General features: G+C 41.6%; 1 protein-coding gene across 2 annotated transcripts in view; it reads left to right on the top strand.

The window, feature by feature from the left end:
- LOC139657854 (glucosidase 2 subunit beta-like) overlaps positions 1-24,269 on the top strand; it is a 123,249-nt gene that overhangs the window by 38,177 nt on the left and 60,803 nt on the right. For both annotated transcript variants that reach the window (XM_071535802.1, XM_071535801.1), the window contains one exon: positions 9,285-9,354. In XM_071535802.1, coding sequence (XP_071391903.1) covers positions 9,285-9,354 — 70 coding nt within the window. The remainder of the gene's footprint in view (positions 1-9,284; positions 9,355-24,269) is intronic.

Raw genomic sequence — 24,269 nt, 5'->3', positions numbered from 1 at the left:
ACTCCAGCACAATTAAATAACGATATAAAAGAAACTTCAACAAAATCAAATTAAGGCTTCACGCTTACCGCATCGAATTATCTAGCTTGAGCAATTTTCACGTCTGTGGAAGTTGTTTTTCGTACTGTACAAAATGAATGGCAGCAAATGGCTTCTTCTTAAGGTAGAAAAACAACCTCCGATATCTCCAACTGCACTGGCTGTGTGCAGAAACCACCAGAAATAATGTAAAGGAGAATGGCAATGTACACGATGGGCACAAACTTAAAAACCACTTGAGTATGGCCAAAAGCTGGGTTACTCCATAGCTGTAAACATTGCCATTGGTTATCATGACTGTTTTTGGTTTACTATGACTGGGAAGCAATGATATGCATCTAGTCACCAGAGTGTGTTAACATTTATCTCATGGGTCTGTCCTACCTTGACAGCCACCGTACAAAAGACCTCGTAGTACCTTCCTCTCTCGAGTCAGTGTGACCATAGCATCCCTAAACTGCTGGCACATTGCTCTCGGAGCGTAGATCGATAAACCACTTGTTTTCCGTGCGACGGCCGAGGCCTCGGAGAAAATGCCCATGCCTCCCCGTCTCCTGAACCGAAGGCGCGGAGCGTACGAGATACCATCCTTTCATTTCCTCTCCTCCAGATAAAAAGATGAGAGAGAGGGGACGAAAGTGAGGCCTATCGCCGGGCGGCCGTGATTGAGTCCCTTCGCTAAGCCACAGAGAGAGTCTGGTCAAATAACCCACTCCGACGATAAGAAGCTAGTCATTCCATAGACAAAAACATTGGGGTTCAGATTAGATTTCACCATCCGCCTGGCTTATCTTGGCGTTGCTCCATCATGGAATGTGAATAATAAGTAATCTCTTGTCCCTCGTCTTTTCATGAAAACACCATTCAAATACATATGCGCTTATGTTTTTGTTATTATTATTTTTATTAATATTATTTTTTTTTATCTAGATTTTTTTCACGCTGTCTGTGCTTTTGGCCTGTGTGATAAATTGAGTTGATTCATGCATGATATTGTATGAGCAATAGAGAACAAACTTGCTTGTACATGCTTGTCAAGTATACATAAATGATTAACATATTTATCCAGGGATCTGAAGGGTTTCTTCCATTACTGTAGGGACCGTGTGAGTCTCCGTATGGCACTTGAGCATCAATATGACACTTAATTTACTTACGAGTGGCTTTGGTGGCCTCTTGACGCTCTGTGTTTCCATACATCTGCCTTTCTCACTATTGAATGTCTGGTGAATCATTGCTGTCACATGCATATATACTCATATTGTTTTATAGTCTAATCATAAAAGGATCCCCAGCCTCAGTTTTCCCCATATACATCGCCATTCTTTCATTTTCCTCAGACGCCTGAATCAGAAATCCTGATAGAGAAAATAATGTATTGTAGAATGTATTCTATTAAGAATGGTGACAGATCTGACCTTTTCACACAGATACAAAGGGACTGTGTGGGCCCCAGGGTCTAATTGTGTTATGTTGAAGCCTTGCGCAGTAGCTGTGGTGGCTAATGGCGCGTTTTCACTGCACTCCGCACCGTGTTACGTCCCCTTACATAACGCGCACCCCAGCAACGGGGGCCGTCGCAAACACAACAATGGCCGTGACAGCCGTTCCTCTTTTCAAAGCAAACATTGCTAATGACTCACTGCGTCTCTCATACAGCCCAATTAGAAGCTAATTACCCAACCTTTTCTCAAATTTTATATATGACTTTAAGATGCCCTACTTTGTCTTATCAAAGGGCTACAGTGTGGTTTACGGGAGAGTCCTGCTGGTCTCTCGTAGTTACAGTAACACGTGAAGAGATAGGAATTTGCGCCCCCCGTCCCAGCCCCATGTACCAGTTTTCCTCTGCCCTGGATCTCTTCCATTCTTTGCATTCACGGGTATTGAATTATGCATGAACACATAAATAATTGTTCTCATTTTCCTATCAGCACAAAAGACATAAAAGTTGGTGCAAAGTGATATTTGCAAATGGATATCAGTGGTTAGAATGACAATAAATGTGTACTGTAGTTAAATTTGAAAAGTCAGAGTTTGTCATGGTTAAAGGATAATTCTGGTTATTTTCAACCCGGACCCTTATTTTCTTGGTTTTTGCCATCATGATGATTGATTGTATTTAAAATTTTGTCACTTACTTCACTCTAGAGCTCGTCATTCCTCCACTTTGCCGGGAGTGCTGCTCTGCAATTCACACTCAAGGGGCAAAGCAAGCTCCAACAGTTGAACCCAAAGCAATGAATGCAATGTCCGTCATTTAAGCACAATGACAGTGTTAACTTAAAGTGTTGAGACTCTGGGAGATAGTTCATAATGTGTTCCATTACTTAAGGGACTCTGGCTTCCACGAGGAAAAATGTGCCTGCGTCTTCAGCTAACTGGTTCAATATTAGGCAAAGAACAACCTATGTGCGGGTAATTGGCTCTGCCTTTAACTGTGTGTCATTCATCTCATTTATAAAAAAAAGAGGATTTGCAGAGTAACAACCTCTAATTGTCATCTTTACAGACACTAAACATAAAGATGGTGCTTCTAAATGGAGCCCAAGGTGAAAAAATACCTTGGAGGATGCTTGTGTTGACAGGTTGGCCAAATGAGGAGAATCTCCTGATAAAGCAGTCTTGAAGAAGCAGAGTGACAGAGCAGATAATATTAATAAGTTAACATATGGCAGAGGAGAGGACACAATGCATAGTGTCTACTGAAAGCCTACTCCTTGCCATAATGTTGCCATGCCATAACATCCATATGCAAAAATATTGCATAATGCAAGAGAGGCCAGGTAATTATGAATATCACCACTGTTTTTTGGAAGTTCAAGATGGAAGATGGATTTTAGACAGAACTAAGAGCTGTTGTGAAAGTGTCTTGAGCCCCTCTTGCCAGAGTGGCACCATGCACATCAAGTCAACAATGAAAATGAAAAAAAAAAAAAATTCTAAAATCTTTTGAGAAGATGAGAACCAATTATGCCAGCAGGACTAGCAAAAGGATATTTTGGATATTTTGGAGAGAGAGAGTACGGCAGCGCTAGAATTATTTTGGGGGATGGGGGACGTGTGCCGTGCAGACTGACATGCTGTAAGGGGTGCATTTGTGTGAACATTTAATGGACCCCCTGCTGCTCCCCCCGTCGCCCCTCTTGTAAAGAAGCCTAAGCAAACCTGACATCAAGAGCATTTGGGGGTTTCTCCATCTATCGCGGCCCAGGTTTTTTTTTGCCCCCCTCCCCTGCTTCTTCTTTTTAAGCAAAGACAACTTTGGTGAATATTTCATGGGGTACATTGCCTCAGTTTCACTCCGCCGAGCAGGGAGAGTGGCACGCGATGACGACTGACAGGCCGATACGCTAGCGTCCGCTAGGAGACAGCCTTTCTTTTTGGTCTGTCCTCCTGACACTCCTACCCTTTTTTCCTCCCTCTTTCCTTCTGTCACAGAGAACAGTTCTTTCAACTTAGAGTCTGGCTGCTGATCATTTAGCCAGCTTTTTGAGTTCGAGTATGACTAGACAACTGCTGCCTATCCGTCTATGATGCAGTTGGTTTGAATGTCAACATATGATTAGAAATCCGCTTTTGTCCAGATTGCAAAATGTACAGCACTCTGTGATATGATTACTTGGTTTGAGAACATACAGAAATGTAACTTTGATACTTTTGGCCACTTTGAGATTCACAGTTTATGAGTGAATTGGTACATTATGAAAAGGAAAATGTTCTCTATGCAAAGGGCTCATTCAGAAGCTTTTTTCCTTCCTCATGGTTAAGGGAAGGCACTTTCAAAATCATTCTATTTAAAGCTTTTCAATGTTCCCACTGTTAGTGAATGATTCCATCTCCCTCTGCCTCTTATCCTGACCTTACTTTTCTCTTCGCTCAGCTTCACATTATGGAAAATGTGCCGTATAAACAATAAAATAATACCACTATCTTCACACATCTGTTGTGTCTTTTAACACAACACAGCAGAGCCCAACCTCTCAATATCATATTCCTCAAGTGCAAGCTTCAGTGATTGCCTTTGCTGTTATTGGAAGGCACACTTCATTTCCTTTCCCAACATTCAATTTCATGGAGCGATGGGAAAATTCCGCCTCGCCGTGGTTTCTTTCGAAGATTTGACGATGCCGCCGTACGCTGACTGGCGATTTGCTGGTGCTGACTCCTCCTCTCTCTCCTTCGCTCCCGCTCTCTTATTTCATAAACAGTATGCTTGCTTGACTTACATTACGTTTCTGCCTTGCCTCGCCTCGCTCGGTGTGAGGAGCAGCTGAATGGTGTCACAGTGGCAGGGGCGGCTCTGTTGCTCTGTTGTGACAACACGCGTTTGATGTGGAAGTGGCAGTCCTCGGCTGCCATGTTTTCCCTTTCTGCTCTTTTACTTTCTTGTTCCTGCTCTGTCTGGACCTCACCGCTGTCACACGTTGGGGAAGCCAACTGGCATGACCTGAAAGTGTGATGGAGACACACAAGCTGTCATTTTCCTCTTCATTGATAACCCTCCAATACACACACACACACATACAAACACATAAACATAGTGATTCGCCTAGATTAAAGTACTTTTATTGGCTCTCAGTCTTGCCTGAGCTGGTTTCCCAGCATGCAGCAGAGGGTACCAACGATATATAAAACATGCTGCTTTTATATATATAAGTGTGTATGTGTATGTGTGTGTGTGTTCTACATTACCATGAAAAACTATCAAATTAAGAGTTACATAAAAACCTGCCATATGTCCATGAAAACTGCCACATTTATCACAGGTAGCCTTTTCCACTACATCGATACCATTTATAGTCCTCGCATGTTTTCCTTCCAGCAAACATGACTCATACAGTAAAGGTGCAAAATGTGCAACTGCAGTCACCACTTAAGTCTTCTTCAATATCAAACACAATCTCATTCAACTCATGTTTGAAAGTAAAACATGACAACTTGTATTTGTAGATACGAAAAGCCTCCCCCTGTGCGAGAAGATGTTTTTTTTTTTTAGAAAGTGCCATTAAAATTAATCAAAAGATTCACTCGTTAAAAACCGCCCTGACTCACTCCGTCACTCTTCTCGCTGTGAGCTGGAGAGACAGAAGAAGAAAGTGCCAGCAGCCATGTATGGGATCGGAAAAGGAAAACCACTCAGGGCGACTTTGTCCTCTGTTTGAACAGCGCCGCAGAGGGGGAAGAGGAGTGGGAGGGTGGGGGGTGTGGGGGTGGTTTGGGATAAGAGAGAGAAGAAGTTTCTCACAGCTGCCCAGCCTGAGGCCCAAGATCTGTGGCGCTTCCCTCGTCACCGCGTCACCAGCCATCCGCTCTCGCCTGTCATTATTTTACCTCTCACAGAGCGCACACACTGTCTCGCAGACTCCCCCCACCCTCTACCCACCCACACACACACACACACACACACACACAGACACACGCGCAACGGCCCACACACACACGCTCCACGCTGCCTTGATCCACTCTTTACTGCTGCCAGCAGCAGCTCCTCAGACGTGGCACAACTTAAGTGGGGCGGCCAGTGCTGCATGGAAAACTTACACTGTACAAGAGTTTGTTGACATTCTCCGTCTGGGTAGCAAAAGGGATACAAGACTGGGCATTGTCACGAAAATACTGCATGTAATACCTGACATAGTTAAAAAAGCTGCTGTACAGTTTTTAAATCAGTTGTTGGTACTACTCAGCTTTCAGAATATCTCAAAAAGTTGGCCACGGATTTGCATAAAACTTGGTATGAAGGTTGGTTATACGCCTAGGAAGAACTGATTAACTTTTCATGCCGATTGGCCAAAAGGGGGTGTGGTGGTGGGCGTGGCATATCACCAAAAGGTGGTTGTCAGACATGGCGGAGGTCTGTGCTCTACTGAGCACATTTTCTAATTATTCATATTAGTCAGACAAAGCACTTCTTATTATTACCACATTGTTATTTTACCAATCAAGTTCTCAAGTCTTGGTACTGTTTTGTACCGTTCTGGCAACCGTGTTCAGGGGGCACGCACTTCGAGTCTTGTTGAGGTAGGGAGGATCTTCAAACAGAGAGCCGCGTCGTGACTTCTGTCATGTCCAGTGGGATTTGTGGCTTCCCGTTCTGTGCAATCTCTTACATTGGCAAAGGCTGCGTGGCAGTGACAGATCCATCACAACCTTTCACCTTAGACCAACATCACTGACCTGCTACAAGACGCCGGCGGGCCGCTGGCTGTTGAACTCACTGGCCTCTTCCACTGGAAAACAGCTAGCCACAGCAGAGCATGAAGTGGAGCAGTATCTAGAAATACCATTCAGATATATGCATATGCAGACAGTGCCACACACAGATGTACACATATGCAGAGAGTGCACATATATACCACATTCAAACAGACACAAAGCACGTGACACATTAAATATTTACAAAAGTACGCAGTAAAATAACACACAAACACTCACCAAGCGAACATACTGCTGAGGGAATTCAATATAACACACACACAGAAGGAGGCCGTGTCTCTCCTAGTTGGCTGTCGAGAATATAGGTCTGCCAAACCGAACAACAAAAAACCTCTATGAGTGTATGAAAGTGTTACATAAGTTAGGATTCTCTGTCGATTTGGACCTTAAGTTGGTGCACAGGCGGCTATTTAAATTGCATCAGTTCCTCTGATGTAAATGTGTATAGCCTTCAACTCCCTGAGAGCTTTTAGCCATTTATTTTGATTAGGGCTGTATTTATAAGATAAGTCTCTTAAGTAAGTCGCCTGGGAAGATGGGTTGGCGAGGATGGTGGTGGGGGAACAAAATGAAGTCTGTTTGATGATTATAAACTCGGAAATATCTGCTTGTCAATTAATTAAGCGCTTCCTGGGTATGTGTGCTCCTCTTTTCATTTGCTGGGCCTGTCTCTCGGTGGACAAATACCCGCGGTGCACCCACTGTATGTCTAAGCCGTAAAACACATCTCTGGCAGCCGGGAAACGGAGAATAAAGACTCTTCAAAGGGAGACAGTTTTCTAGAGCATGCCTCTGTTTTTTCCCGTGCAGGCTGATTTCAGGGAGCCGTGTATCTACTGGCTGCTTGAAGGCTTTACTGTGTCGGTGTCTCTCTCTCAGACACATACAAGTACTGGAGAATGATGTGGGAATGAAAAGGTAGGTAGACCGAGAGGACTGAGCTTGGAGTGATGCCTCCGTTATTGTGCCCCTCGGAGTGTGACAACACGCGCGAGAGACTTATCTTGTTGAGGATACTGTGGCTATATGCGAGTGTTGACTGTTGTCATGAGGGTAGTTCAGTCAGCGGAGCCTCCGGGGTTATACGGTAATATCCTGTTTTTATACCACACCAAAACCAGTATTAAACCAAACTAATGGAATGGGTATTTTATATCAAAAGTTGAATAAGAATCAAATATGCATACTATTCAGCTATTTAGGTGGGTCATGTATTCTGGGTAATTTCTGGACATACATGTTAAACAGGATTAGATGTCAGCAGTTAAAGTTAAACAGTATCAAGTTAAGTATGTGTAAGTATTATGTGCATAAGCAAGTGCACATAAGTAAATGTAAAGGTAAATTTATTCACAAAGCCCTGTTATTCAATAGTTTCTGTTTATTTGTAATTCATCAGCATCATTTTAAATTTGAGTTAGTGTAGCAAGTTTTCCACAGAATGAACTAACCTAATATATTACACCTGGTTCATCCTTTCTGATGACTGTCTGAAATCTTGACAGGGGCGTATATGTAATTGCGGCGCCGTCTGGGTTGGAAAAAACCTTGTCCCTGACCCCCAAATGAGGCCAATGTGCCCAGTTGCATTGGCTGAAATTATGTTATTTTGGCCACACGCACTCTATTACGTCTGTTTGTGTGTGAAGTATCAATGGCCTTAAGACATTGTAGTATAGATCTTGATCAGAGGACGAGCTGCTATCCCACTTCTTTGCTTATAAGGCCTAATGAATCACTGCAGCCTGGATATTACAAAAAAGAAAAAACATCCATGGTTTCCAGTTTTGGGATAGAGTTCATCTTCAAAAAAAAAAACTCTAGCCTGAACTGACAAAAAGCCTAGGAATAACATTTGTGAATCTGTAGATTGTTACTTTAAAACAGTTGTCAAACAGTGTAACGCAATACTCTGTGACACGTTTTCTTATGGGTCTTTCGCATGGCAATTTCACAACTCCTTTTTCTCATTTCAATCTGTCAGAATATTCTGAACCACAAATACTTTATGCAACGTCAGAATGATCTTAAGCAGGTTTTTGTTCTCCTCAGAGGTGGTGAGTCACTTTCCATTTGGCAACGCCTCTCACTCGCACAGTTGAGATTACAGTCTGGTTCCCAGTGGAGGGAAAATGACAGTATGCACCATGCGCCAAGTCATCAAACAAGACCCATATTTCCACTGTCCCGTATGTGGAAATCATGTCATATTTAGTCCTCTTCCGCATCACGAACACTCCAGAAAGAATTGATGCTTTGCACCGTGTTTTTACTGTGGGTTGTTGTTATCATGCTAGACATTGTTCAAGGATTCTTTCTTTTTTTTTTTTTTTTAACAGGGAATGCCCACAAGCATCAACAACAGAATATAGCACAGCTGTAATAACACACGTTTGATCACAGGGAGAAACACTTTCCTTACCTCAGGTAGATTTCCAACCAGAGAGAAATGTCAATATTTTGATATTCTGTATATCAATATTTTACTGCAACAGCATACGAATCAGCGGTATTTACTCTAGGAGTGATCTAGACAGAGTGTGAGTGATTATCCCTCGCCGAAAGTCCCCACAAGGTGGGAGTGTCCAGAATTTGATTTGACAGACCTTGCTAACTGAACGCCATCTAAAAAACATGACTTAAAATTGTATTGGCTCTGCCTGTTTTTCCCCAGTGACCTAAAACAGTACACTAGCATCCAGGCATGTCGTCTTTCATCATTAGACTGCCTTTCAAGGGCTCCTGAGACGCTCCTAGAGCACTGAAGGAACCTTGTATGTTGCAACATAAAGTGCACAGTGTCTTCAGTGTCTGCTGGGAGGCGCATATAAGAGTCATGGACTGTGTGGAGCTGCAGTGATCTTTTAAAATCATTTCTCCCCCCTCTGTCTCTTTGCCACACACACACACACACACACATGTTAGGCTGCTTTATACATTAATGTAGGAGATACCCAAGGTCTTTTAAGTGTGTGGATCTTTGACCTTGTTTTCTCTCCCTCTCTCCTTCCATTATGTGCTCGTAGATCAAAGGCACACATGGTGTGGCAGACAGTCTCGTGGATGAAGACCCTAACATCAAGGCAGCTGAGATGGGTAAGTTATTAAACCTTACTACCCTCCTCTCTACCCCCACTGCTCCTGTGAACCCCCCAAAACCCCTCTCTGTTCCTCCCTCCCATCATGCTTACCATATAGCCGTCAGATCAAGGTTGTTGACTAATCTTGTGGGGTTATGTATGTCTGTGTGTGCACATATGGTGTCATGGTGGTGACATGGGTGACTTTCTCCCTCGAAACACACAAAGATGAGCGCACCTTATCTTATCTTTAGCTAACACATGGCTTTGAACGAAATTCACAGTCTTTGTATAATTGCAAATCTTTGGCGTTGACTTGGTAAGTTAAGTAAATGCATTATATCAATACCACATGCACTTTATATACCAAAACACTAGTTTGAACATGTATGCTTGGTGACAGCTGCGTTGAGTAACCTGTCTAGGAGACAAGCATAATGCCATTTGTTTGCTGGGCTGCTACCTACAGAGTCATCTCGCTTAACTTTTAGTAACGTATTTGGGGACGAAAAACGTGTGTTGGTGTACACTGTGAGTAACTTGTCTTAAAGACTGTATGTTGTGAGATGCATCATTTTTACTTGGTGCTAGCTATAGTGTTGTCCAGCAGGAGGTTTTCTTATCAACTGGTCTGAAAGGCAAACAGGTCTGGTAAGGTAGGAATACATGTTATGAGATATGTTTGTATTTGCCAAATTAGACAAATTAGAGGGATGGTTTGGTTTTGGTGGAATTTAGCTGTTTTTCCTATTTACCCAGAGTGAGTTAAATGTGCGGATGCCTTTTTTATGTCTCTGCATGCAGTTTGAAGTTATGGGAACGGTTAGCTTAGCTCAATTGCTGGAAGGGGATCATGTAGCAGCTCCTCTCAAAAGTAGGAAAACAGACCTTTTACCTTCTCCAAAGATGGATGGCTGGTCTAAAAAAAACTATACATTGTAATTTACGTGTTTATAAAGTTGTTCATTCGACTGATAATCAAGAAATGAGACAACAACAAAAAAATCCATTTGAATTGCCATCCAACATGTAATTCAGAATCTTGGGACTCTTCTCTGAGCTCAGGTTCCCACCAATATAATACTAACATTGTTCCCACCTCAAACACTTGAACGCTCTGAGGTAAGAAGTAGGAAACTCCAACAGGGAAGTTTCCCAGTTCCCAGTTGTCTTGAATGTACTATTAGCCTCTACTCTCTTCTCGCGAGAGAAACTGCAAGAGTTGAGCAAGTTTGTATTGAGCTTGATACCTGCAGAGGTAGCACACAACTTGTTTTTAATCAAATGTGTCCAAAGGGGTTGTTGACTTTGGTCAATCGAAACCTTGTATTGTATGGTACAATCCAACATGTGGTTACAACTAGAAATGGTCAAAGGCAATGCACTAAAGGTTTTGAGGCTCCCAGGTCTCTTTTGGCTTTGATGCAGGTTGATGTCCAGAATCAAAGGCTCTTTTGCTCTTCTGGACAGTCTTTTCCTCTTTCTGGGTTAGATCTTATGCTTTGCAATGCATCAACCTTGTGGGAGTGGGAAGAAAAGCCTTGGAAGCATATGGTGTATGATAGTCTTGGCCTTTTCTTCAAGCCTTAGTTCTCATTTTTACTGTGTTACTGGTTATGCTGTAGAGTCAGTACTAAACTGTATCGACACTGTTGTCATTGTCATCACTGTTGTCATCAGTATCACTTTTTTTGTTCAATGGAACTATTACTATATTACTATTACTATATTATTACTACTTACATACTATAACTATTACTTTCGCAAGAATGATTATTGAACAAACAACTTATAATAAATAATGAATACCACTCATGCACCTGACTCTTGGAAAGTACATTTGCCATGTGTTTTCTTTCCAGTTCCATCAGATAACATGGCTATATTTGAGTAAATTATCTCTGTTAATAGTTATGTATATATGTATTTTTATGTATTAGTTTCTAGCTTTGTCCATTAACTAGCATTGGGAAATATATCAGAAGCACAGAGCTATAAAGTGATGCATTGATCATTATAGTTTAACTTTGGGAGATTTGGTTTATACTGGCATCTTTATAAAACATAATCTGTGCCAAAGTACTATTGATTTGCACTGGCAAATGAGGTGAAATGAAATTCTACTGCAAAGTTACTTATTCTTGATAGCCTGTGGTGCTTTTACCAAAGGGTTTAATAGAAGTTTCATGGCATACCAAGAAGCTTTTCTTTGGCCGAAAACAACAATAACAAACGGACCATCCATGCAAGAGAGCTTTGTTTACCGCGCCTCCTGCACCTCCTCCCTTGGCCATAACTCCAAACTAAATTTAAGCGAGGATACACTTCCTCTAGATATGTGGCTGAAGGCTGTCTTCCTGCCTGTGTCGTGTTTTGTTTTCAAGGTGATCTGGCTAGTTTATTCCCCCCTCACACCACCAGCATATTCTCCCTGCTCCAGCTGCTGCGAGGAGCCAGGCCCAGGTATTTATGGCCAGCATAAAAATGTGTATATTCCCTGTCACCCTACAGCCTGGATTTACAGCACATCTGACAAACACACTGAATTAAAAAGGAGTGTCCAATTTGTATAGGAGTTTAGAGCCTGTCTGTTGTGCATGCTCCCGGCGGATTCTGCTGTTTGTACATGTGTGTGTGCATGTGTCTCCCTGTCTATGCATCCCTCCCGCTGTGTGAGTATGTGTCTATCTGTGTGTGTTTGTCTGTGTGTGTGTATCTGAGTATGCCTGACTGTGTGTATTTCTGTGTGTGTGCGAGCGAGTGTGTGCACACCAAGCCCGCCTGCTCTGAAACACCAGCAACAGATAACAGATGGTCCCCCTGCATTAGAAGTGTTTTATTTCCCTGCGGAAGCCAGATATGTCAAAAATAAGCATGTGCAACATTAGTCATTTGGAATATTCATGCCCCTGCCGTCCGCCGGTTTCCTTTTCACAGCCAAAATACCACCAGCCCAATTCTCCTAAGGAAGTAAGGGGAATAAGGGGAGAGGGAAAAAAGCACTCCTCAGCTGAACTGATGGGGGAAAAGGCTCAGGCCTACATGCGGCTCTAATGGAAGAATTTTTTTCTCCTGGTCGCTTATTTAGCATGCCAGGCTTGTAATTAAAAAGGGGGTACAGTATGTAGATGAATCTGGAATGTTCATATTAAGAGCCACACCCCCCAACCCCATTAGACACAGTGGTAGGCATGTGTGCACGTGTCCGTACGCACACACACACACGCACACAAAATAACCTCATCCAGTGGATCACACTTCTTTTGACTCCCCTCATAGACTAGCTACTCAACTGTGGAGGGCTCATGGCATGTCTCTCCTCTCCTCTCCTCTCCTCTCTCCTCTCCTCTCCTCTCCTCTCCTCTTCTCTCCTCCTTGTTTCCTCTCCTCTCCTCTCCTCTCTCTAACCATCAGATTCTCTCTCTAGCTTCTATCTCCACCTCCTCTCCTCCCTAGCTTTCTAGCTACCCTTTTCCTTTGTCCCCCTCCTCTTCCTCCTCTAACTATACCTCTCCCTCCTCTTCCTGCTTCCCCGCCCACCCCCCCCACCCCCACTGTTGAGCGCGGCTGCCATCCTTGTCCTTGGTGGCGGACATGAGCATGCATCATTATCAGGCCTGAATTAACCATCCACGCAGTCGGCAGCCTGGGCCCCACCAGGGGCCAATGGCGCGGTTTTCTACCACTGAAAACATGAATTTTGAGCAGCGCTTTCTCACTTGCCGTGGTCCCTCATGATCAGGGTTAATGCGCGGCAGCATGCGTGAATGGTGTGGAAAGAAAAGAGGAGGCAAAAAAGAGGAGGGGGGGGGAAACTACCAGCATCAGTGCACTGCTTATCGCAGAAATGCAATATAATTTATTCGGGAATATGCAAATCCAACAATCACTCTGCCTTGTTTACCGAAGGGACCTGCTGATTCAGAGTGTGAAAGAGAGAGACACAGAGAGAGGAACACAATCCCAACCAAACACATTCACATACATGCACAAAGGCAGCCACCAGCAACTAATTTCACTGGTTTTTCTTTAGATGTGGGAAATGAAGGGTGTAGGACAATTTCTTGGTTGTTTCACAGCTGCAAAAAACGTATTTATTCTGGAGAGGCTGCACTGATGACATAAAGAGCATGGGTTGTGCGCAGTTCATCTGTATGTGCATGTCCTTGCTTACACAAAATGTATGGATCACTGGGATGAATACCATACTATTAATGTTTGTAATCAATAACATAATATATTTCCAAGGTTGCGGCAAAAGCTTTAGCGGACTTCTGTAAGGTGTCATGGTGAGCGCTTCTATAGCACCCTCACTGTTTTACCATTGAAGGAACGGCAGAGTGTGGGAGTTTATTCTATTGTGTATTCTACCATTGAAGGAACCTACACATGGTCCAAAGGAACATCTTCACAAGCAATACATTACATTGTGTCTCCCATACTGCATAAACTACTGAACGCTGCATAAACGCTGAAGCATCCAAAGTCGGCTTCTCTTCTTTAACTCCCTTTTCCCCCCCTTGTTTTTCTTCTCTTCCCTCCATGTCGGTGACTTGTTCAATGGCTAGCCTCATGTCAGGAATGGGAGATTTGCTGCTCGCCAATTAGCCACCCCGCAGCTAGCTACCTCCTTACTTAATTAGCACGTTTGCTTTTGCTGTAGCCACGCCCCACCGACATTTGCATCCGCATGTTCTCACTTATCCTCACCTCCACCTACTACTCCAGAATATTTATGTAATCTATTTAATTTTCGCTGTTTAAAGGGATTAACTTTCTTGACATTGTTTTGTAAAGCAGTAAGGTGAAGGCACAGTTCCCTGAGTTTGTGGATATTTCCCACGGTGTGCACTGGAAGGTGAGAGTAAAACCCAAGCTGTTGTTGGGTAGTAGAGTTTTTCGTGTGTTATCAGAGGTTGTAGGGAAATATAATGATTGTTTTAGTGACATATATGAATTATGAAGTGTCAAGCCGTTTTCAGTGCTTGCAGATTAGCATTAACATCTGAACTACATAGTTTGTCTAAGTGCAGATTTTCTCTGACAGGACAGGAGATCTCAGAGATCTCAAATTTTCTACATAACAAAATAGAACGTGTGGTTAAGGTTTCCAATGGACAATCACAAAGGCAATTATTCACAGTATAAATAATGTAATGTACCAAGTGCAAATGCACATTATGCAGTTTAGCTCTTATCATTATACATCCATCCAATGTTGAATGTCATTTGTACAGACTTGAAGCTGAGATGAGAAGCAGATGAATCCAAATGTGTTCTATTTGTAGAACTGCTTTCCTCATTGGTAGCTAAGAGTTGCACAGTCTGGCGTGTCACATTCAATTTCTGCTCTTTATCTTCTCTGGGTTCTTGAAACAGGTATGAGTTGCAGCCATTTCCTGACTCCCTGCTGAGAGCCCAATTAGCGCTGTTGTATTGTTTTCTCAGCACAGCATTGCGTGTACTTTTTCAGGTGAGTCCCTACAGCTACCGCGAGTCCATGGAAAACAACAATTATCTCCTCCACCAGAATCTCTAAGGCCACACAAAAGAGTGCACAGCTCAGAAAATTGATCCTTCCAGGCTTCCAGGCTGGTGTGTGGATGAGGGGGAAATACTATATGAGCAGAGGAAGGCAACCACAACTGGGTTAGGTCTATGTTAAAGACTTCAAGCTAAAATATGCAACTTTTTGATTTCAAAATAACAATGAATACATTTAGCCGCAAGCCGCCATTAATGTGGTCCGAGCCTATGGGGCAAATGATTTGACAGTGACAATATAACCTTGATCCATCATTTTGGAAATGTTCTACATCTCAAAGATAGAGCATCTTGGTGACAGTCCTGCAACTGCAGGGGAAATGTTGCCTGACATATTGCCATTTCAAAAATTGGCAATTTGTCCTGATGGTGGTATTATTCAGCATGACCAAATGTGGTCTGACACATTGTGGGGCCCCTTGCAAACATTAAGTAGCATTAAGCATTGTTTATGCATCTTCCCGGTCAAGCCCAAAAGGTTACCAGTATCAAAATTAGATGGTGTAGGCAGTTGAAATATAAATTTTATGGAGATTAAGACAACTTTTCAGGAGAATAAATTTTTTTTTTTCGCTATTGCAAGGTTGGCCTGAAAAATGTTGGCAGAAAAATGATTGAGGAAATTAATCTGTATGTGCAATGGATTCGGCTTGAGCCAAGGAATCTGAGGGGGGGGAAATGATTCCAGACCTTTTGGTTCAGGAATTATTGGCCAAAACTTTGTTGCTTATTAAAGAGCGAAGCTAAACATGCAGCAGACAAAAAAAACAGTTTACAGTAAACACACAACCTCTGTCTTTCCTATAAACATATTGCTGTACACATGATACAGTATGCAAGGTATTGCTCCCGGTTCTTACTATGTTAGACCTCATCGGCTTCTTTAGGTGCATATTTTGTTTTTATCATGATGACATTGTCATGGATGAGTTACCACTTCCATGAATGTGTAAGTTAAGTTTGCAGAATTATAAGGAGAGGTATGGTAACACTTGAGAGGTCATATCAAAAGGTCAGCATTAGCATTACATGGCACCTGACAAATATTAATTTATTCAATCGTGACATGTTGTTAAGGTCAGTAGGATGTTATTTTAATGGCAGCCAGTGCATGTGAATGCCAAGTATTGTCTTGCATATTTACCCTTCACCCAGTGGAGAACCTGTGCTGTCTAGTTTACCTGTAGCTCTCACCTATGATGAGCAGAATGCATCATTTCTTTCCTGAATAGTTATTTACAGCACTCTGCCGGCTTATTTGCAAAACGGAGAATGGGCAGTCCCTCCAAGTATTTTTTATACATTTTTGAGTTATGAGAGCATTGCATGAGCAGGGATTTGATCTCATGCAAGTATGTGTAATGCTCATTAGCCAACTTACCCACATACACCCCCTTGCTTTTATTTATTTATTTATTTTTACAGAGAGTACAAAAATATAGTGGCGGAGAATTGCTTTCTAGCCTTCCCTAAGATATTTCTTCGTCTTCAGACGCAGCACTTTGCTCTTGTAAAGTATCTTGTTAGGTGATGTATAAATAGATTCTTGGAGATCTATTTTTAGTTCTTTTATTGTAAATAGCAAATGGCTGTGGGAAGTAAATGCAATGATGATGCAAGCACTGTGGAGATTTTCACTTTTTGGGGAAAGCATTTTAGACCCTTAGCCTCACACAGTACAGTTGCATGGTTATGAATTAATATACATGAATATATTAAAAAATAGACACGCATACTCAAAAGTCTATGTATTTATGTAAATCTGTGTAGCAAGACTTGCACATATAGAGTGTAATGGACTAGAGCTTAGATACCGTAGTCTGTTTCCACACCATTATTATCAGATCATACCCCAAGGTATGCTCATTAAGATCTATCCTAATCATTTACACTATTTAACACCCCCTTAACTTGTACTGAGTAGATGTAAACACACCTGATTGCAAACAGACCTGATGAGCAGCTCGAAACACCTTTGTTGTTGTTATGTCTGCGTTCAGTGAAAATCTAGCAGATAATCCTCTGATGTACCAGTTCTTGTTTTGACTGGTTTTGCTAAGTGGGAGCTCATCAGTCTCCATGTTTGCTCCGCATCGACAGACATACTCCTACATGTTGTGAGCATCACTTTTAACCTCTCTACTCTGAGTTCAGCCTCTTCTGTGTAAAAGGTATCACATTTATTATGACAAGGACTTAATTGACCATAGAAAACATAATTCTTTCTGTATTATTTTCAGATTCTAGCAAACGCTGCAATTGTCCATGCTGGATTGGACCCAGACCGCAGTCCTTATTGTAACAAAGGGGCATCATCATCGCCACATATGTATTTGCCTCTAGAGGGAGGCTGTGTATGCAACATTTGCACCCGATTGTCCCGTGAATCACTCAAGTTCATCTCCAATGTCCGCGTTCTCATACTCCAACTTAAATGACTGGGAAAATTGCTCATTTTTCCGGTGAATGTGTGTCATATCAACAATGCAATGCTAATCTGCTGGGGTCACACACCCTCCACCATGCTATTTTTTGCCACACACATCTTGCCTGAGAGGTCAGCGGCATAGCAGGGTTCTTACTAGGTCGAATTGCTTGGAGGCAGAAGTTAATTTCCAACTCAACAGAGATAAATGACTTTGCTTTGACCTCCCTTGCTCACCGGCACAACAAAGACTTTGTGTGTTTCGAGGAGACAGGCGCAGTAAATATCTGTAATTTAGCAGCGGTTGTTCATTATTTGCAGAGTGAATACATTTGATATGGTAACAATGATTAGCCGAAGTCGGCGCCGTCTTTTTCTGCTGAGCTGTGTTGGTCTCGTATACCAGAGCTGAAATATATGCTCACAGAAAGCACTATTCTGCCCGCTTTTCTTCTAAGACAGCCAGATTGGATCTCAGATGAAGGCATTCATTTCTGTTGAGTGTTTTTACCCCCGCAACCCCGCAATCTCATTCTCTTCGTGAAGATTCTTCTTTTTTTTTTACTTCTTTGTTTGGACACTTGAAAAGTAATTTGAATTCCAAATCTATCCCTGTGTGGGTTTCCAAAGTGACTTACCTACTGTCATTTATTAATCTGCGATGCATGTTATGCACTTCGTTTTTGCTCAGAAGAATTTTCATGAAGTTCTATAGTAAAACCATGTGCTTGTATCTAGTTTGTTTTGGCATTTTTTCCTCTAAAGCATATTCTGTCATTTGGTTGAACCTCAAACCATGTGGAGAGCATAATGGCACTGAAGGGCAAAGAATAATGCATACTTTACTTTCAATGAGTATGTTTATATGCACACTAATAATTAGATCTTAACCTGATTAAACACCTTTATCTGTTTATCTTAATCAGGGTGAGGTCATAATCTTAGTCAGATTTCTTTCTGCTTTTTCAAATGCAATAACCCGGATGTTGTATTTACAAAGCAAACGGCATCGCGAAGTGGCGTGGCAAGCAGTAGACCGGTTATTAAATTCATCCGTATAAACAGTTTATTAGAGAAACAGTGTTCTACTTCAAACCTTATAAACGATGACCATATAAATTGAAATATTGCCTTAAGCTGATTACTCCGGTGTGCATGTAAACGCACTCGGCGACAAACCTACGCGCGCTCATTTTGCATTCTGCTTCATGACCCGTTCATCCATGGCTCCCTCACTCCAGCGGGGTCTGAGGTCCTGGTATGTGAGACGTCACATATTAATAAGCTTGTTACATTGATTATTCTATTGAGGCATGTTCCCAAGCCCTTTGTATCGCCTACAGGTTTATGTGACATTTAACATCAATTGATATTCATAAGCTTTCCCTCATACCAGCTGTCAGCGTGTCTGCTCGGCATGCAGTTGCCATTCGGACATGTTTAGATGTATTAACTTGGATGAGCATAAATGTCCATACAAAGCTTCATTCACACCGACGTTACATACATTACCGAGATTACGGCTTATTGTTTAGTGTGTGGCCAGATGAGGATGTATAAATATCTTATGGCACACTGAAGTGAAGGTGTTCAGAAGGTTGTTCGGGTTTGCTGACTCTTCCATTGAGGCATTCCTCAGTTTATTATAATCTGCGCTGCAGGTGTGTGCATTTTATTGCTGAACACTGATGCCTGCCTAGTAAGCCAGGGCATTCTCATTTCAAATCTCTCGGCTTCTATTGTTCAAAATAGGCAAGATAAGCATTCACATAAAATTATTTTGTAGAGTTTGGTACAACTCAGAAGGTTGTGTAATTACAGGACACAATAGAAATTTCAACACGAAAAAAAATCCAATTTGGATGCAATCGGTGTGATTATTTTTTACAGGGGGAATTCTATTTCCTCAAAATAATATTACAGGTATATTAAATGTATCTATTTTTTTAACTGTCAAAACCATTTTTTTGACAGGATTTTAGACAGTCAGTGTCACGGCATATTATTCCAGGAGGAAATACCATCCAAACCATCCAGTGTTGGATCCTAATCCTGCAAGAATTTTCCATTCCCAGATCCTCAGTGGCATTACACTTTCAAAATGAACCCTCATGGCGTGTGTTGTCGAAACGTAAATGATCTGTCGCTATCCATGGAGTCAGTGTGGATGTGCCCGGCTATATTTAACACAGAGGTTGTACATGCTCAAAGTGACCATTATGCTCTCAATTATCGCCCCGTATTCTCCCCCATTGCCCACCATGCTGCTTTAGCACTTATTAGGGCCACACACTCGAGGCTCACCCACACAGTCCACCTCCGGCAAGTAATGAGCTTGAACGAGGAAGTGGCGATGGACACATTCCCTGCCAGAGATCATAATAGATCACACTTGAGGGTGACCTAGGTGAATGCCAGTGTAGCTGTTTGTATTGATCTGTGGCTGTGAAATGCTTCCAAGGGTCAAGAGATTGTGATTATTCAATTGCTAATTGACCTCAATCCCACTGGGCTCTTGAAGATTTGACTATAAAAGATAGGTGTTAGAAGCATAGCAGAGTAATTTAAAGCCTCTGCTTGATAAATCCTCTGGTAGCTGTGCGTGCATCATCTATTGGCTTACATGTAATCTCCACCGCAGTGATATTCAGCTTGACCATCCAAGGCTCTCAAGTTCTGTTACAATTTATCCTGGCACCAGCTGACTGAAAGGCAGTTCAAGAAACAGTTGGATGAAATTCTGTTAAAAAGTCCCCCGTTGCATTGAATAACTGGGCTATTGGCAGATATGTTTCTCATTAGATCTGCCTGTCAGATTTTACTGGAACAAAAACTCATGCCGACTGAAAAATTGAAACATTCAAACATAGGGAACATCATGGAGATAGCTAGTTGCCAGTCTTGTAATGATACATAGAAACATAAGTTGTCTCCCACACTGGATCGGTGTTAATTGCGGGTAGATTTGGAGCTGATGCTTTCTACAGGCTTGCCTATGAATATTACATCAGGGAGACGCTGGCCATACCTAGAAAATGTATTCATCTTTATATATGCTGAAGCTATCTCTGCCAAGATTATGTTTTCACTTGTTTCTGTCGGATTCTCCGCAGCTATATTTTGCAGGAGTTGCAGTCTTGTGGCCTCAAGAGAGGCGATGGTCATCCATACACAGAAAGACTTTCACAAGGAAGCACGAGAGCAGCAGAAATGCTCAGCCATGGGATTTACCTGTCAACTGCACTTAAGCATGTGGGATAACATACGCTAGACGCTGTGACGGTAAAATAAAGGCTGACATGTCTTTCCTGTGATCTTTGGTTACTGACTGCTTCATGTATGTCAGTGCCCCACAGCTGAGAAGAAAATAAATTTGCATCACAGGATGGCGTGCATGGATGTCTAAAGGTTTTAAAACCTTCAGAATCCTTTTTCATTTCAGATCTTCACAACTATTTGAAATGTAAGCCAGCATTTCATGATATGCTCTTGGGGTTTTTTCCCCCCTTGATTCCATAGTTTTGATGGTGACTTTACAGTATAGTAGTGGTGCAAAGAAAGCTATAGTATCTCTTTAGAATACAAAGCTTTAATTGAAGGGTTTCTGAAGAGATTTGAATGACAGACTGGATGTCTCATATTTGAAATTCCCTCTGTAATGGGGGAATTCACACAGGAGGTTGTTTGTGCGGTAACACTTGACTTTACAATGGTCTTATTCCACTGTATTAACCTATGTATTAACCTATGAAAACATATTGTAAGTACACATTATTACTGTGTAGGTACTTGGTGAAAATCTCCCTAATATGATGTACTTACAATATCGTAACAACACAATGTAACTTCAAAGTGTACAAACATAATGTACTAAACTAAGTACTTACAAACGTATTCTAGCACCTGACATAAGTAGTGCTGAGTGATGTGCTGTTTCCCACTCTTTTCTTTATTGAATTACTGAGCACTAAGGATATAACTTTATAATAATATGATGTTTAATTATTTGCCAACAGAAAATTAAGTAAATTGGACCAAGTGCTTCTATTCAATTTTGTTTCCCAAGTTATTCTGGTGTGTTCAAGTTGTGATAAAATGTTGGGCAGTAGCCAGCCGGTTGCCTAAAGTTATTCATGGTTACATCACCAGATATCTGTTTTTGAAACCAAGACGATTCTTGAGTTTCAGTGGTGAAAGCTTACTTCCCGCATAACATTTTCACGGTCCTGTCTTTGCAGTGTAAATATGGAACCTCGCACAAGTACAGTGTTTGTGGGTTGTTGGTGCACTGGTCTTGAAAAAGGTTGTTCAAAAATATCCAGCAGTCAACTTTTTATTATACAACTATAACGTACACATACAAATTCAAATCAGTAGGATTCTTAATGGGATGCAGGATGTACGCTTTCACCACTGAAACGCACAAATCATCTTGGTTTCAAAAACTGGTGATGTAACCATGAATAATTTTAGGCAACCAGTTGGCTACTGCCCAAAAGTGTATCCCAACTTGAGCATACTAGAATAACTTGGGAAACAAAATTGAATAGAAGCCCTTGGTTAAGTTAACTTAATTTTCTGTTGGCAAATAATCCAACATCCCATCACATATTATAACCTTATCACTTCAGTGTTCAGTGGGGCACAACATGACATTAATTCAGTAAAGAAGAGAGTGGGGAAAGAACACATCACCCGACATTATTTATGTCAGGTGTCAGGTTTTTTTAATGATGGATTGCATTTAAGTAGTGATGAAACTTAAAGAAAACTCAAGCCAAAACTAACAGTATGCTTCCACTATACTGAAAAACCTGAGCCACTGCAGCAGCTCCTATAATGTCTCTCCATAGTTTCAGAGCAAAGTGAACAATGAACAATATCATCTAACCTAACAAGGAGCAAAATGAAGCCTGGTATTAACATTTGAAATCTGCAGCTCCCTGCTTAGTTTCAAGACTGCTGTGTCTAAAAGTACAGAGCCGAGTTTGGGGATTTTACTAAGCACAAGAACTCTGCTCAATTCCCAAAGCATCCGCCAACCACCCAACTGCGCAGCACTTTTGGAAAATAGACACACAGGTAACTGATTTCTCCACTGACAATGCAACAGAAGAAAAGCTTGCTCTACCATTCCAACCATCTGGAAGTCTGGCTGAGACTTGAAACTGATGTGTAACTTTTAATTGGAGAGACAGTGGTGGGAGGCAGGAGAGTAGCAGGGAATGATCCCAACGGATAGGCAGGCACTGCCTGCTGCCAGATGGACAACCTGAGTTTGCTGGAGTGCACACCATTTCACTCTGGGGCCAATGTGATGCGTGTTCTATATTACAAATAGCAGTCAGAGTGTCCTTGTTTGGCCTAAGATATCTCAAATGCTGTAAAATGCTGTAATTTTTGCTGAACATTTTTTTCTCCAGGGTTTTGAAAATGAAGCGTACAGTCACCATGTCTGCCAAGTATTATAATACAGCAGCGCCTTTGGACTAGGCGGTGACAATGCTTACATTTTCTGTTAGAGGGATTGATAACAGACAAAAATAACTTTTTGTGGAAAATCATGACAATCACCTCAATGTATGAGACGTCGTGGAATTAATGAATTGATGTCAGTGAAAAGGTTTGAATGAATGTGTGAACATGTGTAGATAAGTGTGTTTTGTGTACATGTATCACCTGAAAATAATATAAATTTCCAAAACGTAACTGTCCCCCTTAAATTCAATCATGCATTCTCTGCATGAAGCTAAAACTTGCATCGTGCATCATGCATCACACAATGCAAATGAAGACATGCTTCTCCAAAACCCTCGGTACCTCTGGTGAATTCCAATATAAAGATTGCCAGCTCTCTTGTGTTGTGACGATTGCTGTAGCCAGTTAACATTTGTTACCAGTTTGTGGCCGACCAAGCTAGGGATCACGTCCGCCCCCAGTAGACGCAATACAAGGTACAAAAAAGCTTACATTATCGTCCACACAACCAATTTGCGGACTCTGCATTAATATAGAAAGTGGAATCAGACAGAACCGGATTGGACTTATTTGTTATCTTATTTCTTATTATGGGAGTGGAACAATGACATCGGTAGGGTCACTGGGCTTTTGCTCACTTTTGCTCTCAGATTGTCTTTTTTAGCGTGAACTATATCCATTTCTGCCTCCAAGTAATTTCTAAAAAATTAATCAAATCATATTTGTGTTGTACAAAGTTTGACAAAGATATCTCTCTAAAAATACAAGAACCCACATCACAGAATGATTTTTTTTTTTTTTTTTTCACAAATGTGCAATTTTTTTCCTTGTTCTAGAAACAGTGTGGCTTTTCATCAGGTAATAATAGGCCTGCTTTAAGGGTCTCCAAATGGCAAATGCTCACCGCAGCAACTTAAAAAAGTCAATGGTAAGAATTAATTTAGTTTTAGTTGTTGAATAGGGGACAAAATGATCTAAAACGTAAGAATACATCTGATTCCACAGCATGGATCAGCCTGATATATCATCAAACCAATCGGTCTAATCCTAGCCGTACAATCACCTCATTTGCTTCAACCCTAAAGCTCTTCAAGTTTTCAAGTTTGGCTCTGATGTATCCTCATTTGCCACACAGTAATGTATTATTGCTTTCTTCTTCATACATTCCTCGCCCATCCTGCTGCTCTCCATAGAGAATAAATACAATGGTGTGATCCTATTTAGGTGTCATTTTGGAACTGCCGGATCTCAATGGCAAATCATGTAATTCATACAGAGTCAGTGGTTTTTGAAATATCACATGACCCATAGTATCCCTCCAGTCCCCATTTTTACGTCTTAATGGGAATATTTTACCACCTCTCCCTGATTGTAGTGTTACAACCCCAGAGTAGTCCTGGTGGAAAAAAGGAAGCAACATAAGGAAGGTTGAGGGAAAAGTCGGAAGTTGGATTTGGGCAGTTTAGAGTTTTTCTGTTTTAGGC

This window comes from Centroberyx affinis, unplaced genomic scaffold (assembly GCF_046629955.1).
Source record: "Centroberyx affinis isolate AG114_WGS23_722 - 3 ecotype Tasmania unplaced genomic scaffold, CSIRO-AGI_Caff_v1 ptg002764l_1, whole genome shotgun sequence".
NCBI classification, from domain to species: Eukaryota; Metazoa; Chordata; class Actinopteri; order Beryciformes; family Berycidae; genus Centroberyx; species Centroberyx affinis.
Note: the sequence above shows the minus strand (reverse complement) of the source record. Positions and strands in the feature narration are given on the sequence as shown.